Raw genomic sequence first — 16,541 nt, forward strand, 5'->3', positions numbered from 1 at the left:
GACTTTAATCTTCTTTAATGGGCATCGACAAGACAGCTTTTTTCATTGCAGGCCACAAGTCCATGAGCTATTTTAAGCTTTGTAATAACTTTCTCAAGAGTTTCTAAATTGACCTAATCATTAGGTGATAACTCCCTCAAAAAATTATAGAATTTCCTTCTAAAAGATTGCGCCATCTGAAAAAGAAAAAGGTGAAATTATATAAACATGTGCCACAGTTTCTAGAGGGGCAAATAGAAGCAGCTAAATTATAACTCATTTTGTTTTTAAATGATCATGTTTTACAGTATAAAAAGTTGGGTTCTGAGAATTACCAGGAAAGTAGAATGTGAAGCAAAATGTGAAAATGCATAAAAAATACAAGTGATTTTAGATAATGTTATTTTTATATATTCTTAAAAAGGTGAGTTGTAAATATTTTAAGCCAAAACTTTATAAAAGAAGTAAACTTACCTCAAAGAATTTTCAATGAAAATTTAATCAAATGCAATGGGTTCTTTTTTTAGATATGCCGCCTTTTATAACAATGAAAAGCAAAAACTCTTAAAATTTCAAATTAACCTTTTTTTACAAGTGAACACCTTCTGAAAAACAGTAAGAATGGTCAAACTATTTTGCATCTAGACACTTTAGAGTATCCTAAAGATAAAAGAACATCAAAACATCATTTTGAGGCCAAAAGTCAATTTTTGATTTTTGATCCCATTTTAGGCCAAAATGGAGCACTGTGTTCTAGTGTGATAAGTATTGCCGATTACAATAGTATCTACAAAATCAAAAGAAAAAGTCCTAAGTACTTGAAAAAGAAAAAAGATTACACAGGAACTTAATGAGGCACTTGTAGACATATACCAAGTTAGATTGTAAACAGAAGATAAATCGACGGAAAAGTTATGCTGCTGCCTGAAAACCATTACTAAAAGCAACAGAAAAAAAAAAAAAAAAAACGAAAAAGAATTTACAGGCAGCTCTCATGAATGAATAATTATGAGCCAAAAAGATTATTACTTATTGACGAACCATACTATCCCGTTGTAAATCGAAAAAATAGAATTATTGTCCAAAGATACCATAATGAAAATTTGTATTGTTGGTTTCTTGCACCGCACAAAAGGAAGTGGACAGTAGTATAAGCTGTGAACAGACAAGTATGGACAGTAACATCAGTTGAATATTTTTTAAAAAAGTTTGAAAGAGTTGCTTAATAACTTATCAATCAAATATTATCACAAAGCTTTTGAATAATATAATATTATAATAAATAGCAAAACTTTCTACCAAGAACAGAGGCGGTCATATTTCTAATTAACTCTGCATTAATATCTATTTTCATTTGGAATATACTTAACTTATAAGCAACCTTTTTTAACTTTTCACTTTCAGCTACTAAACACTTTTAAAGAAAATATTATATACCCAAATTATACAGTAACCAAGATTAAGGTTGACTTTTTAAAAGTCGCCTGGAAACTGGCAAAGATCACATATTTCCGCCATTATACCTCACAAAACGGCGGCTATTTCTCAAATTGCACTACTTCTGGCCTTTTGATTTTAAAAACTACTATATTCGTTTCCAAATTTAATTCAAAATGCAAGTTTTACCGAGAATTTTATTGATTCTTTCATTAGTATCTCTGATATTTAGTGAAGAAGAGAAGTCACCGCCAGAACAGGTACTATAACTACTTGACTAAATAACTCGCTAAAGATACAGCTGTTGTTATAACAAGAATTGTATATATACTATACAAAAATATCTAGTGTCTTGCTAATTTAAAGAAGCTTATACTAAAATATAATTATTATTAATGAATGATTTACTATTACTAGTCACATTCTTTTCATGACTAAAAACATAACTAAATAAGAATCATTTGATATATAAGTTTGTCTCCATTTAAATGGCTATAAATTTATGTATCAAATGATTCATACTTATATATGTTCAAACTTATATATCAAAAGATGATTCAAACTTATATATCAAAGTATGATTCAAACTTATATATCAAAGTATGATTCAAACTTATATATATCAAATGGTTCATACAAAAAGTAATTGCCACTCTGTTTTGGCAATTTATTTTGAGCAAAAATTAATTGCTAAAATAGAGTGACAATTAATTTTTGTATTTTTAAGTTGAAAAAAAAAGTATTTTTTTTATATACTGCTAATAAATTTTATGTGTAAGTGTATGTTTCTTTCTTTCAGACAAAGTATTTATTTTCCTTTTTGCATATTTTCTTTAATCAGAAAAATTAATTTAGTTGACATAAAAGGTTGAATATGAACAAACTTCATTTCAGACACATTAATCTTTGCACTGCTTGTTTTTTTTTTAAAATAACTACACAATTATAAATTTAAAAAGAAGTTTTTATATACTTCTTAAAGGTGCTACATTATGTTAGGCCAAGTGTAGAAAGTGCTGCTCATTTCACAGAATCATTTCATGATGAATCAGAGTTTAGTTCAAGGTAAAATTCAGAATTGTGTTTTTATCTTCTGTGTAGGTTTCTTGAGTTTTATAATTTATTTTTAAGTTTATTAATAGGTGGAAAAAATCTGAAGCAAAGAAAGATGGAGTTGATGAAGCTATAAGCAAGTATGATGGTAAATAAAGTAATTTTAGATGGCCTAGTAAAAAAGGTGCAAGTAAGAAATGCATTAGGAAATATATACAAACTTTAGTTTCAGGCTTTATGATTTAACACTAATTGTCATTAACATAATTTCTTGTTTTTAAAATGGTTTTAAACTTTAAGAAAATTCTTTTTTAATTAGGTTTATGGGCAATTAAAGAACCAAAAGAAAACCCCATGCTTGGTGATAATAGTCTTGTTTTAATTGTAAGCTTTGTGTCTATTTTCTATAGTCTTTTTGTTTTTACTTAAACTTGTGATTTGTTAAATATATATTTGTCATGTTTGCTAACTTTTATAACTATTTTGTAAATAAAAACTTAGTTTATTATAAGTTTTAGAACAGGTTATCCAAGCTGATTTAACTACTTATACTTGCTAATTTAATGATTTAACATTTAATGAAATCATAAAAAGTGTTAATATATTTTTATATTTTTTCTAACTTGTCAGAGTAAAAATTTGATGTTTTTCAAAATTTGTTTGATAATTTTGAAGATAATGCTATTGTTTAAATATTAATAGTGAATTAAAATTTTCTTTTTGGGGTAAATTTAGTCTGAAGCTAAACATGCTGCAGTATCTGCAATGTTAGACAAACCTTTTAAATTTGAAAATAAGCCTCTCTTTGTTCAGTAAGTTTTTAAAATTTTTATTTTTTTTGGTCTTTTTTGTGTATTTATAAATAAAGGCTCTAAGTTTTTTTTTTTTGTCTTTTTGTGTGTTTATAAGTAAGGGCTGTAAATTTTTTCCTAGCTCATCATATGATGTGTTACACCAAATATATCAAGCAAATTTGAAACTGAATTAGTTTTCTAAAAAACAATCCTGACCAATAGAATCTTAAATTTCTACAACATGTAGTTTACAACATGAAATCATAAAATCTGTACTAACCTCAGTGATAAGAGTGAAAATTCAAAGCAATCATAAGATTTCTGGAATGAATTTCAAATATAGTATTTAATTAGAGCCATTTGCATTCATTACAACCTTGATCCTGGGCATAAACCTCTTACAGACCTCCTTGATGTAGTTTTTGGACATATTTCACTATTTACGATGGAAGCATTTATGTCAGTTACTATTGTGAGTAGATATTTAGCCTTTTGATTCAATGTATGCCTGAATTAAGTAAAAAAAGCAGGTTTAAGTCTGGAAGTCTAAAGATTTTTACCCAGAAAGTTGGTAGATTTTTCCATAGCTATTTTTTGGTTACATGAGGAGAAGCTCCATCCTTTTAGAACACGATTGTTGCATAAGTAGGTAAAACTGATCCAAGACCTTCATACTTCTTCAAGAGGTTGTATACATCTGTGTAGATTTAGATGCTAAACTTAGCCTTGGACTCTGCTTATAGGCGTTTTTTCACCACATTTTGAATTTTGTACTCAATAATGGACAATTTTTTGTCCATCTCTCTCATGAAACAGACAGGAATGCTGGATTTGGTTTTTTAATTGTAGTTGAATTGTATTCTTTTCGGAAGGATTATGCTCTGTATAAATCACAAACATTTCAAACATTTAAAATTGTTTACAGCTTTCACATTTATCTTCCATGTTTACAAAAAAGTTAATAGCTTGCAAAGTCATCTTACTTTTTCCTCAGTGTAGACCACCACAGAAATTTCATAAAGATGTTAACTTAGTAAGAATTTTTTTAAATGTTTATCAATTGGTTTGTAGGAAACTTTGGACTGAATTTACTTTTCTTAAAAAAAAAAAAAAAGCAATAAAAAAAGTTTAATAAATTTCATCATCTGATAGTAAAAATAAGTTCAATGTTAGAAATTTGATGTCAGATAAAAAATAGGTTACTTGATTATGACTGATGACTGATACATTTACAAATGATGTTAGTTCAGCCCTCTAAGTGTTATCTTACTATTGAAAAAGTTGTAAAGATTTTTTTTTTTTTTTTTTTAGTTAACCATGCTTATATTAAGCTAAAAACATTTCCTATAGAAAAATTTAAATTAAGCTTTGTATTTATACTTATATAAATGATTATGTTATTTTTAATGTAAAGCTTTAATATTTTTAAATAATTTATGCTTATTAAGTTATTAAAAATACATATTGTGTACTTTTTTTGTTCTCTTTATGTTATTTTTCTTTAGATATGAAGTTCGTTTCCAAAACACTCATGAGTGTGGTGGTGCCTATGTGAAGCTTTTATCAGAATCTTCGTCACTTAATCTTAATGTTTTTGGAGACAAAACACCATACACCATTATGTTTGGTCCAGACAAATGTGGTAGTGAATCGAAAGTAATTTTATTCTTAATTTCTAAGTTAAAGGTTTTTGAATCTCTCATGATGATTAAAATTGGAAAATATTTTGCTATGGATTGAAAATCAGAAACACTTAGGTGCTGGACTGGGCCTTAAATGCAAGTTAAAATTAAATATTTGTTATAAGGGTTCTAGGAAATTCATTCTAAAAAATAAATCGCTACATCAGGGTGGCCATGCCTCCTAAAAAATCCTAAAATATCCTAATATTTGAAAAATATCCTAAAAAGACCTAATTTCTCCTAAAGTATAGATGGTTTTCTCAAATACTCCTAAATTCTCCTAATTTATTTGTTCTGAGTATAATGCATAAACTATTATCAGCCAATCAACAATAAAGTTAATGAAAAAAATTAGACTTGGAGTTAGTACTGTTGTATACTGGGAGAAAATAAGTTACTCAAATGTATATTCAATATTTTTGTTATATTTTAATAATTTAAAAATGTTATTCTTATTTTAAGTTTTTTTTTCTTATTTCTGTCTAAGTTCTGAACATCAAAATTATTTTAATTAAGTTGACCTAAAATAATTTTGTTCTTTCAGAATAGAAAATCTCAGTCAAATATAAAACTAAACTTCAAGATCATTGATTAAATGACAATAATTATAAATGATGGGTACAAAAATGTCCCAACAATTTGTATTTGGTAAAATGTAATGTATATTTGAAACTTATATGTTGCAGGTCTGGGGACAAAAGCATTGGAAAAACACGCTAATGGTAACAAACATAAAAAACATATGCCTGTCTTTGATAAATATGCATTAAAAACTGTTATAGAACTACCAGCTAGCCCAAAAGTGGCACTATGTCCACAGCAAACTTCTATTGTATTTGTTGCAGAGTCACAGTTAGCAAAAAATGCAGAGATAATGTGGGCAGTTGGTGCTGTGCTTTCAAAACATTCTTTTCGATCAAGTGCAAACAAATCTGAGTTATTTACTGCAATGTTTAGTGATAGTCTAATAGCTAAACAATTTTCTTGTGGAAAAACAAAGTGCACTTATCTTGTGTGCTTTGGAATTGCACCATATTTTAAGGAAATTTTGTGTGAGACATTATCAGAGCTTGATCAGTTTGTTTGGCAATTTGATGAATCTTACAACCAAGTTGTCAAGAAGAGTCAGATGGATTTGCATGTTAGATATTGGGACTCCTCATTAGAGATGGTAAAAACAAGATATTTCAACTCTGAATTCTTGGGAAAAGCTGCTGCTGCTGTTGATATTATGATAAATTTCCGTAAATGTATGAGTGGTTTAGAAGAAGATAAAATGCTCCAGGTTTCCGTGGATGGTCCAAATGTTAACGTGTCTTTCCTCTCTAATTTAAATGCTAAGAGAAGTGAATGTGAACTCAGTCAGTTCGTATCAATTGGATCATGCGGCCTTCACACAATGCACTGTTCATTCAAGAATGGTGCAAATGCTTCAGGATGGAAATTGAACAAATTACTGTCTTCATTGTATAAGATATTCCATGAGAGCCCTTCCCTTCGTGCTGATTTTGAAAATCTTACTCAAGCTCAGTCTTCAGACTATACTCTACAGTTCTGTAGCCATTGTTGGATTGAAAATGAGAAAGTAGCAAAGAGAGCTATGGAAATATGGCCCAAGATTATTGTGATTATTGACTTTTGGAAAAATTTTAATGAAAAGTAAGCAACCTGGTCAATGTAAGCCTGGGCAAAATACCAGTTATGAATACCTTACTTCATGCTATAAAGATGTGTTTGTCCCAATAAAGTTACAATTTTTTAAGGAAACTACAAAATTGTTAAATTCTTTTTTGTTAGTTTTCCAAATCGATAATCCTATGACACCTTTTCTTGTGGAAACACTTGAGAATTTACTGAGGCTAATTTTATCAAAATTTATCAAAAAACAAGTTTTGTTTGAAGCATCTACAACTTTTAAATTATTAAAAGTTGATACCAGTGATGTCAAAAATCAAGTGTTGGTTGCAAATATTGATCTAGGGTTTGGAATAAATTATGAGTTGCAGCAACTGAAATCTAGAAAAAAGTTACTGATGCACAAATCTATAATTTTAAAACAGATGTTCAACAGTTTTTAGTTACAATGTGCAAACATATGGTTGGAAAAAGTGCGCTAAACTCATGTTTTGCCAGATACTTATTATGTTTATCACCTTTGTACATGGTGGAATCTCATGAGATGTGTGAACTTTATTTTGGCAAGTTGTTGCTGAAATTAGTTGCTTATAAAAAGGTATCACCTTAAGCTGCTGATTCAGCCAAATTGCAGTATTCACAATTTTTAACTACTGTTGTGAAAGTGAACAAGGAGAAATTTCTTGGGTTCAAAAAAGAAAGTGATAGATTGGATTCTTTTTTAGTTCAATATACAGATGCTTCAAGATTCAAGGACTTAATGAAAACTTCCCAATTGTTACTAATATTGTCCCATGGCCAAGCACAAGTAGAGCGTGGATTCAGTATAAACGAAGAACTTCTGGATAATAATATGCTAACTGATACTCTTGTTGCACAGAGAATTGTACATGACCACATGTGCAGTAAAAATATAAAATCATCCCAATTGGCTATTACAACTAAACTTATGGGACAAGTCAAGGATGCACGAAAACTATACTTTAGCAGTCAAAAAGAGAAGTCCCTGAAGGCCTTAAAAACTGACCGTGATACTAAACTGAAAAATTTTAATAAAGAGATTGCTAGTTATAATGAACAAATTCACACCCTTGAAGGTACCATACTTCAGCTCAGATATGATGCAGATGAGTATGCATTGCAAGCGGAAAAGCAGAAGTCATTGATAGAAATTTATATTCTCTTTGACTTTGAACTGGAATTTGTGTAGTTTTTCTTCTATCTGATGACTGTTGTTGAAAAGCTCATCGTTCACAATTACATAGGGATAGGTCTTTAATAACTGTGATTCCTTTATTATGCTAAGTAACATTCAAAAACTTCATGATTAGGCACCCACATAAAGCAAGCATTCAATAACTATTAGTATAATAATGCTACAAATGCATCACAAAATTTTTGAGAAATGATTTCAATGCTAAGTCTGCTTTAAAACTAACTACTTCTATCAATTTGTTGCACTTGTATTTGCATTTTATTGCAAATAAAAGTCCCTATTGCAAATAAAAGTCACTTGTTGTATAATCAGCATATTGGAAACCTTGCATTGCTAAGTGAAGTGGTTCAAGTACGCTGAAATATTTGTTAACAAATTCCCATGTTTCTCTACTTAACCAAAGCTCATTTTTCTGTTTAAATTTGTTCCATTATTATCATTTTCATTTTGATCACTTGTAGATTTTCTTATCTCATTTGGTATTTCTTCATAGTCACTGTCAAAGTTGATGTTTTCAAACTTATGCTTGTTCTCTTCTCTTGCAGTAAATGTGCTAAAAACATTGATCTGTTGTTGTATTTCAATCATTAAATCAGCTATCTTTATCAAATTTTTTCTTGATCATGACATTTTCAAATGTCAGATCAAACATTTTTTTAATTTTTGTGAGACAAATACTTTTAGAAAATACATTTTGTCCTTTTTGAGAAGCAGAATTAATAATTAAATAAAGAAAAACATTGTATCTTCAACTTTAATTGAATATATCTACATTTAGTTTGACTTATATGCAACTGAATTTGAAATTCTTTATCATCATCATTTAGAGAACATGTTTTTCGTTATATTAGTTTTTTAAGATTTCCTTTTAATGTTTGGTTTGTTTAAGAAAGTGTTGTTAAATTTTTTAATAACTTTTACCTTTCAGATTCACTTTATTTTTCAACATGAAGATCCTATCACACACAAAATGGAAGAAAAACATGCTAAGAAAGGCGATGGTGACTTCAGTAAAATTTTTGATGACAAGAAAACTCATTTGATGACTTTAATTGTTCGACCTGATAACAGCTTTGAAATACTTGTTGACAGAGTAAAAATAAATGAAGGCAGTTTACTTGTTGATATGGAGCCTCCTGTTAATCCTCCAAAAGAAATAGATGATCCAGAAGATACTAAACCTGAGGATTGGGATGAAAGAGAGAAAATAATAGATTCAACAGCTACTAAACCTGAGGACTGGTGAGTAAATTAAAGTGTAGTATAAAAGGTTCTAAATGCAGTCACAACCTTCATTATTACTTACTATCTACTTGAATAAAAAAGAGAGCTTGCACTAGTAAAGACTTTAATGGAATTGTGTTTTAGGGAATTCTCTAAATCTAGGCTTTATGAATGTCATGCAATTTATTTGTATGAATGGGTTTAAACAAAGGTTTATTTAAAAAGAACTTGTTAGTGATGATTTTGACAATTTGTGTATTTGTATGAAAATGGTTAATATTTTGTTATCAAGTTAAGTTTTTTTAAGTTAAGAGAAATAAAACAATGGATTATCTTTGACTTACTTAAATTTCTTCAGATTAAAATATGATTTACTAGTTTACAGTAATCTTAGGACATTTTATTCTAGCTATCATGGTCATATAGATATTAAACTAAACCATTGTCTAGGATTTTTGTAACTTTACTAAGAAACTAAATAAATTAAATATAATGAACATTTTTAAAATTCTGTGAAGATCCATTCCAGTCTTGGAAACTACTAGTTGTGTTATTTGTGCAAAGGCGATTTGTTAATTTTCATTGAAAAATAAAACCTAATTAGCATTTTTGTTGATTCTGTAAATTATACTTTTTACAGAGGTTTAAAATGCTTAAAATAAATTTTTGTAGTTTGAGTTTACAGTTTTTTTAAGTAACTGTTTTACTTTCATGACAAATAAACAATTTTAATGTTTCAGGTAAAATTGAACCAAACTACCAGTTGTGCAATTGCAGTTTATTGGTTGTTATTGAAAAATAGACTAAGAAGCATTTTTTGTTGATTTTGTAAATTTTTCTTTTACAGAGGTTAAAAATGCTTAAAATGATTTTTTGCAGTTTGAGTTTACAGTTTTTTTAAGTAACTGTTTTACTTTCATGACAAATAAACAATTTTAATGTTTTAGGTAAAATTTAGCCAAACTACCAGTTGTGCTATTTGTGCAATTGCAGTTTATTGATTGTTATTGAAAGATAAAATCTAACAAGCATTTCTGTTGATACTGTAAATTTTTTTATTTTTTTACAGAGGTTTAAAATGCTTAAAATAATTTTTTGCAGTTTGAGTTAACAGTTTAAGTCACTGTTTTGCTCTCATGGCAAATAAACATCATGAGTTTTTTTTTGGGGAGATTATGCTTAATTTAATTTATCAAAAAAGTCTACTTAAACTATTCTGTGTATTCAAATGTGCACACACACACACACACACACACACACACACACACACACACACACACACACACACACACACACACACACACACACACACACATTGCAGTGTAAGTTTCCTAAATAACTCTAATTCAAGCTTACAATTTAGAAACTTTTTTTTTTTTTATTATTAAATTCAAGCTTTTTTTTTTTAATGTAAATGCCATTTTAAAAAGTTCTTTTGTATAAATTGTAAATTTCAATTTTTAAAGCCATCAATGCAAAAGATAATATAGAAAAGGACTTATAAATTTGAACAGAAATCACATAAAATTGAGCATTTATCACTGAATATGAGCTATTCTAATTAAAAATGCATTTTTTTTTTTAGTGGATGTCATTTTATGCTTATAAATCATGTGTAAGTTATAACTTCTGTAAAGTTAATTTAAAGTTGGTTATTTATAACTTACTTTTAAAGTACCTTCATAAAAGTTAAAACTTACACATTCTTCATTGTTTGCAGCAGATCAAACAATAGAAGAGTTAAATTCCCTTGACCTTTTTTTAATTGCTATCACTGACTGTTCCCATATTACTCACTGTTTGTCACTGACACATACTACTTACTGATTGTTTAGCAGCTGCACTTTGACTTTTTATTTTTATTATAGATAAGCTCTTGAATATCCTTTTAATTTTAGTTGCTATATAAGCAGATAAATATGGTGGAGGAATAATATTTTTTAATAATAACTTTTACTTGTATATTGTTATTAAATATTAATCATATTATATTGAAATATACAAAAACGTTTTTCAGCATGCTGTGATGAAATATCAATGTTTTTAATACTGTAATTCTTGTTAATAATTGTAATACTATAACTATTGTTATTTTCATAGAATTTTACCATACTGCCTTGTAGCACTCAGATGTGTTACAATCTAAAATTTTAAGTTTTAATGGATTAATTAGTACCTGTGTTTTGATTACTTTATCACTGTATTAGTTGCCAAGTGTTCATTGCCTGCCAAAATTCATTTTGTTGTTCTTTTTTATTAGAGACTCTCAGAACAAATCAATATCAACCTAGTGTTGTTAGCAGCACTGAAAAAGTTATTAAAATAAAAATTGTAAAATCTTGTAATGCTATAATAGAATTTTTTATGATTTGTATATGTAGGGATGAGGATGCACCTAAGCAAATAATTGACACTAGTGCAGTAAAGCCCTCTGGTTGGTTAGATGATGAGCCAGAGTTAATTGCTGATCCTGCTGCTGTGCGTCCAGATGATTGGTAGTTATATTTAATTGGTTATATTTTAAAAACCTTTTTCCTCGTCATAAGAATTACTTTCTTGCTAATGCTCTTAAAAATACTTGTAGGGATGATGCAGAAGATGGTGAATGGGAAGCCCCACAAATTCCTAATCCTAAATGTAAAGATGTTGGCTGCGGGAAGTGGCAAGCTCCTTTGAAAAATAATCCAGATTACAAAGGAAAATGGACTGCACCATTGGTGACTAATCCTGACTACAAGGTGTTTATAATATCATTTTTTTAACATGACTATTATCTACTCTATTATCTATTATGTAAATGCTATTGATAATATTGTAAGAATATATAACTGAACGTTTTACATTTTGATTTACAGGGAATCTGGACTCCAAAGAAAATACCCAATCCCAACTACTTTGAAGATTTGAATCCATTTGCAATGAAAACAATTGTAAAAACATTTTCAAATTTTCTTATCTCCATGTAATTATGTCTGTTTTTGTTAATTAAAAAATCGTCGTATAAATTATTCACAACCAGTTGTTTTTTTTAATGGTCGAGTTTTTTTTATAGGCTGCTGTAGGATTTGAGCTTTGGTCAATGCAATCTGACATTGCTTTTGATAATTTGATTGTTTCTGATGATGAATCTCTTGTTAATCAATGGACCCTCCAAACGTATGGATTATAATCAGTTTGAAACATTTTAAAGTTAATTTTTAAAGATTTTCAATGCTTTGTTGATGTATATGTCATCTTATACTTAACTTTTAATTTCTTTTTTTAATTAAAGCTGGGAATTAAAACATGAAAAGGAAGTTGCAGATACACCAAATGCATTAGTAAGTTCTATATGTATTTTAGATTGTCAAGTAAGATTTGTAGCTACCTTGTCCTTTTAAAAGTATTAAGGATAGTTTTTTTTTAAAAAAAGTACATAGAAAATATCAAAAAACAAAATAAACACAGACATTAATCACTTGGAATTGTATTCTCATCTGGCATGCTTGATGTATTTGGGGTTGTTTTTATAATGTACTTTTTTTTGAACAAGTGGTTTTGAATGGATGATGTAGAGTGAGTTAGGGTAAAGTGAGATTAAATGGAATACATAGCCTGTGATACACTGAATTTGTATTTATTGGGTTAAGGAGGAAGTTTGAATATGCTACAAAAATGTACTGTTTATAGTGGCAAAAAAACAACCAAAAAATAAATATTCTTTGCTGCCTTGCAGTGTTGTTTATGTTTTGAATCCTTTAACTGACACAGTAAACAAGTGTTCTTTTTCATCTTCAAATGCTAAAATGTTAAAACTGTTTAGTACTTTAGTCTCTTTTATGTTTACAACAGTTTTTTCTAGTCAGCATAGCCAGTTGTCTTATTTTTTTTTGTCTGTATTTATGTGTATCTACATATTGTTAGTCCAGTTGTAATGGTAGTCCCGGTTTTATTACACTGTTTTGTTAAAGTGGGAGAGGTCACTTTTAATAAAGCGGGAAATATAAATTACACCAATACATCACAATTACCAGCTACTCATGTGGTTATGAGTGTGGTGCAACAGCTGCCCTGGTTCTTGCTGTTTCCAAAACCAGTTCGTTCTTACCACCAACTAGTCAATCAGTTAATGTGGTGGCAACAACAGCTCTAAATCCTTCTGCTTCTGAGACCAGCTCATCACCACCACTTCCTACTCCATTTTTGATCAACAATGTCAACAGCAACTGCATATAGTTAACTTTTTTCTAAGAAAATCCATGTTGTTAAAAAGGTATGTTGTCATATAGACTTACAAGTAACAAGCATTATGAGTTTCTTGTCAACAAGAATCTCCCAAAGAATTCAGCTAATAGAAGCAATGTGTTGAAGATGCTGAAAGTGATGAATAAAAAGAAAAGAATCAAAAATATCAATCTGACTCAGCTGAAGCAAATGTTACTGATAACCTGGCTAACAAGAAAAAGAAGTGTTCTTCTAATAAGCCTGTTGATACTGGTGATCACACTCCTTGTGGTTATCGTAACAAATGCTATAATACTTTGGGTGATAATAAATCCGATGAAGATTGGCTTCCTTTTATCATAGGTCCTGCTTGGGTGTGCAAATCATATATTGAATTTGGTAGCATCATATGGGACAATTTTTATATTAATAAAAATAATCTTATGCATATATATATAGTTTGAATTAGGACACTGACATTATTCTAGTCTGTTGGAGTAGCTGTATGTAGTGTTCATATAACCTAGTCTGGCAGATTTACAATGTTATATCCCAGTTTTACCAAAAGTGCCCCACTTTGCCATGTTGTATGGGAAGTATATATAAGACATAAATGTCCCACTTTATCTTAACCTTAGGCCTGTTTAACTACATTAGCCAGAGAGCACTTTTACTAGCAAGCAATATGTAATTCATTTTTCATCCACATCTCTGTGGGTATTGAGAAAACAACGGAAATGTTGAAAGTGTTTCGGTTTACCATAATTGACCCTACTGGTTTTATTCAACTAATAAGGTTTTTTCAATTTAATCTTGTAAATTCATTTGGCTTTTTAATCTTGATTTTTTTCTTATAAGCTTGTTTGTCCTATGCAAAAAATGTTATGTTTTAAAAAAACCTTTTGATTTTGAATTTTACCTATTAGTATGCTTAGTATGCATGAGAATACAAATCAAAGCAACAGCATGTAAAAAAATTTTAACAATTAAAAAAAATAGTATAAAATGCTAGAAAATAGTAATGCTAGCTGTTAATATAAGTTAATAGTCAGTTATTGGAGGTTTTTTATTTACCAGTTTAGAATAAATGCCAAAAATTTGTAAGAGAAATCTGTTTAATAAGTTAATGATAAGAATTTTTTTGAATTTTACTTTTAATGTACATAAGTAATATAAGTTTTAAAATGTATATTTAAAAATGGGTGTTGATGAATTTAGGTTAGCTTATGGAATTCTTGGCAGGAAACCACAAACGAAAAACCTTGGCTATGGATTGTTGCTGTTGTTGCTATTCTATTACCATTTGTTCTAATTTACATCTTCTGTTTCCCTAGCAAAGTAAGAATTTTTTGTTTGATAAATAAAGTTCTTTTTCTTTCCTGTTTAAAGTTACCAATTTTTACTTCTTTGTTGTTGTTGTTTTGTATATCCTTAGATTTCAGTATTTACTCTATGAATACTAAGTAGACTTGTGGAGTATTATGATTTTATGTTCAGTTGTGTCAGCTTTCTGGTAAATTTTTTTTAATCTGTTAACTCAGATTCTAATTGAAATTTCAAAATATTTTAATTATCTATAGTTTTTTTTATTCTGGCCAATTATAAAAAATTATTAACTCCCAAAAACTTTTGCCTGCAATAAATGTAATTAATTTTTAAAGAAATAATTCTTTGATTTCACCCAAAAATCTTTGAGATATACTCTGAAAAAGAGTCTTATAAAGTATCAATTTGCAAAAAAAAAATTTTTTCCTATACAAAATGAACATTTTATAGGTTCATTTCCCTGAAATTTCAAATTTCAGTTTTTTTTTATTTTTTTGGAAGCAATCCATTTTATCAAACATTAAAAAGAATTGTTGGTGGTAAATGAGAGTTTCGTCCAGGAAAGCACTCGTCGAAATTCACTTTGTGTTAAAATAATTCAATTATTACTTTGTATATATGTAAACACTATTGCAGCATGTTGTTGTGGAGTTGTAATTATCCATTCTAAAATTTCTTTGAGTTTATCTTCAATTATATGAAAATAAAATGCAGAAAGAGTGATTAGTTTTTTTTTTGCTATTAGCAAAACAAATCAAATAGTGACTTGGGATGCCCTGTATATGTTAAGTTCTGAGATTCAGTTTAGCATAAAGTTTTACAACTATTTTACTTACAATCTTTTTCATCTTCTTTAACTGTCATGTAACGGAATGTTAGTGCTTAGATTTCACTTAACGACGCCACTTTTTGCAGTTATTTAAATTAGTATAGTAGTTGCATTTGACAACAATTTCGACTCAAAATGTATAGAGGTGCACAACTAATTTTCTAAATTTTTAAGGATTCTGTCGCAGAACGAAAGAAAACAGATGTAGTTGTTTCAGATGAGGAAGCAACAGAAAGCATTGACTCTGCAGATGAGGTAAGTTGTCGAGTTATTTTTATTCCATTTCCTCTTTACCTATTTACTATTCATTTAAAATTTTTGTCTTTAAATCTCGAAGTTGTTCGTTTTAGGATAGAGAAGATCGTGTCGCTCCTGAAAAAGAGAAAACGGAGTCAACACTCAAACACACTAAAACTGAGAGTGAAGAAACAGTGAAAAATGAGGAGGTATGATGCCTTGTTAAAATTTCTTGTGCGCGCGAGCGTCTTTTCGTTTTATTTACGTGTGCGTGTATATCGTTTCATTTCATTTATTTTTAAGGAGGAAAAAGAAGTAGAAACAATTGATGATGAAATTCAAAGTCCTTCCCCAAGGTCTGAATTTTTAAAATTATTATAATAGTAATTTTTCATAATTATTTTCAAAGCCGTAATGTAAAATGGCGGTGTTTAATTTTTTTTTTTTTTTTTTTAACAGAACTCGAGCTCGACGTAAGACACGCAAAGAATAACTTACACCCTAGTACTTGTTTTGATATTGGATTGGCTTTTATGCATTTATTTCTAGCATTGGTGAATTGAAATGTTAGGCTTTATTATGAATCTTAGAATATTCTTAGGTAGTTTATTGAGTTATGAATGGTTCAAGAAATAAAAGTTTGTGAATGAAATATTATCTTTGTTCGTATTCGTTATTGGGTTTAAAGAATTCAGTTGATGAAATGAAATGCAACCATTGCATCATTTGTGATCCTAATAAAAAACAAATGATTTTTGTCTCAAGATTAAGTGATCTCAATAAAAACAAGTGTATAGCGTATCTAGATCAAACGATCTCCAGTAGAAGTGATTTACGTATCTAAGATCTAAGTAATAAAAGTTTTAATTGTCACGTGACGTGAAACCTTGATTACTGGTTAACTTCAACGGTCTTTCTTGTTCACA

The 16,541-nt window shown here is 28.9% G+C and overlaps 1 protein-coding gene across 1 annotated transcript; it reads left to right on the plus strand.

Moving 5' to 3' along the window:
- Positions 1-1,480: 1,480 nt before the first annotated feature.
- Positions 1,481-16,267, plus strand: LOC145181884 (calmegin-like). The gene is made up of 17 exons (XM_090077530.1): positions 1,481-1,676; positions 2,399-2,481; positions 2,559-2,617; positions 2,789-2,853; positions 3,205-3,281; positions 4,769-4,919; positions 8,725-9,038; positions 11,402-11,515; positions 11,605-11,758; positions 11,876-11,950; positions 12,073-12,176; positions 12,292-12,340; positions 14,442-14,561; positions 15,553-15,633; positions 15,729-15,824; positions 15,919-15,971; positions 16,075-16,267. The coding sequence occupies exons 1-17, from the start codon at positions 1,593-1,595 to the stop codon at positions 16,106-16,108; spliced, it is 1,713 nt and encodes a 570-aa protein (XP_089933656.1). The 5' UTR covers positions 1,481-1,592; the 3' UTR covers positions 16,109-16,267.
- The last annotated feature ends 274 nt before the right edge of the window (positions 16,268-16,541 follow it).

This window comes from Hydra viridissima, unplaced genomic scaffold (assembly GCF_058129835.1).
Source record: "Hydra viridissima isolate aposymbiotic clone 2 unplaced genomic scaffold, HvirCarnegie_v1 scaffold_2, whole genome shotgun sequence".
Lineage (NCBI taxonomy): Eukaryota > Metazoa > Cnidaria > Hydrozoa > Anthoathecata > Hydridae > Hydra > Hydra viridissima.

Coding starts and splice junctions, on each gene's coding strand:
- LOC145181884 (XM_090077530.1), top strand. CDS start 1,593: ATGCAAGTTTTACCGAGAATTTTATTGATTCTTTCATTAGTATCTCTG. Junction 1,677..2,398: donor AGAAGTCACCGCCAGAACAG/GTACTATAACTA, acceptor TACTTCTTAAAG/GTGCTACATTATGTTAGGCC. Junction 11,759..11,875: donor TGACTAATCCTGACTACAAG/GTGTTTATAATA, acceptor TTTGATTTACAG/GGAATCTGGACTCCAAAGAA.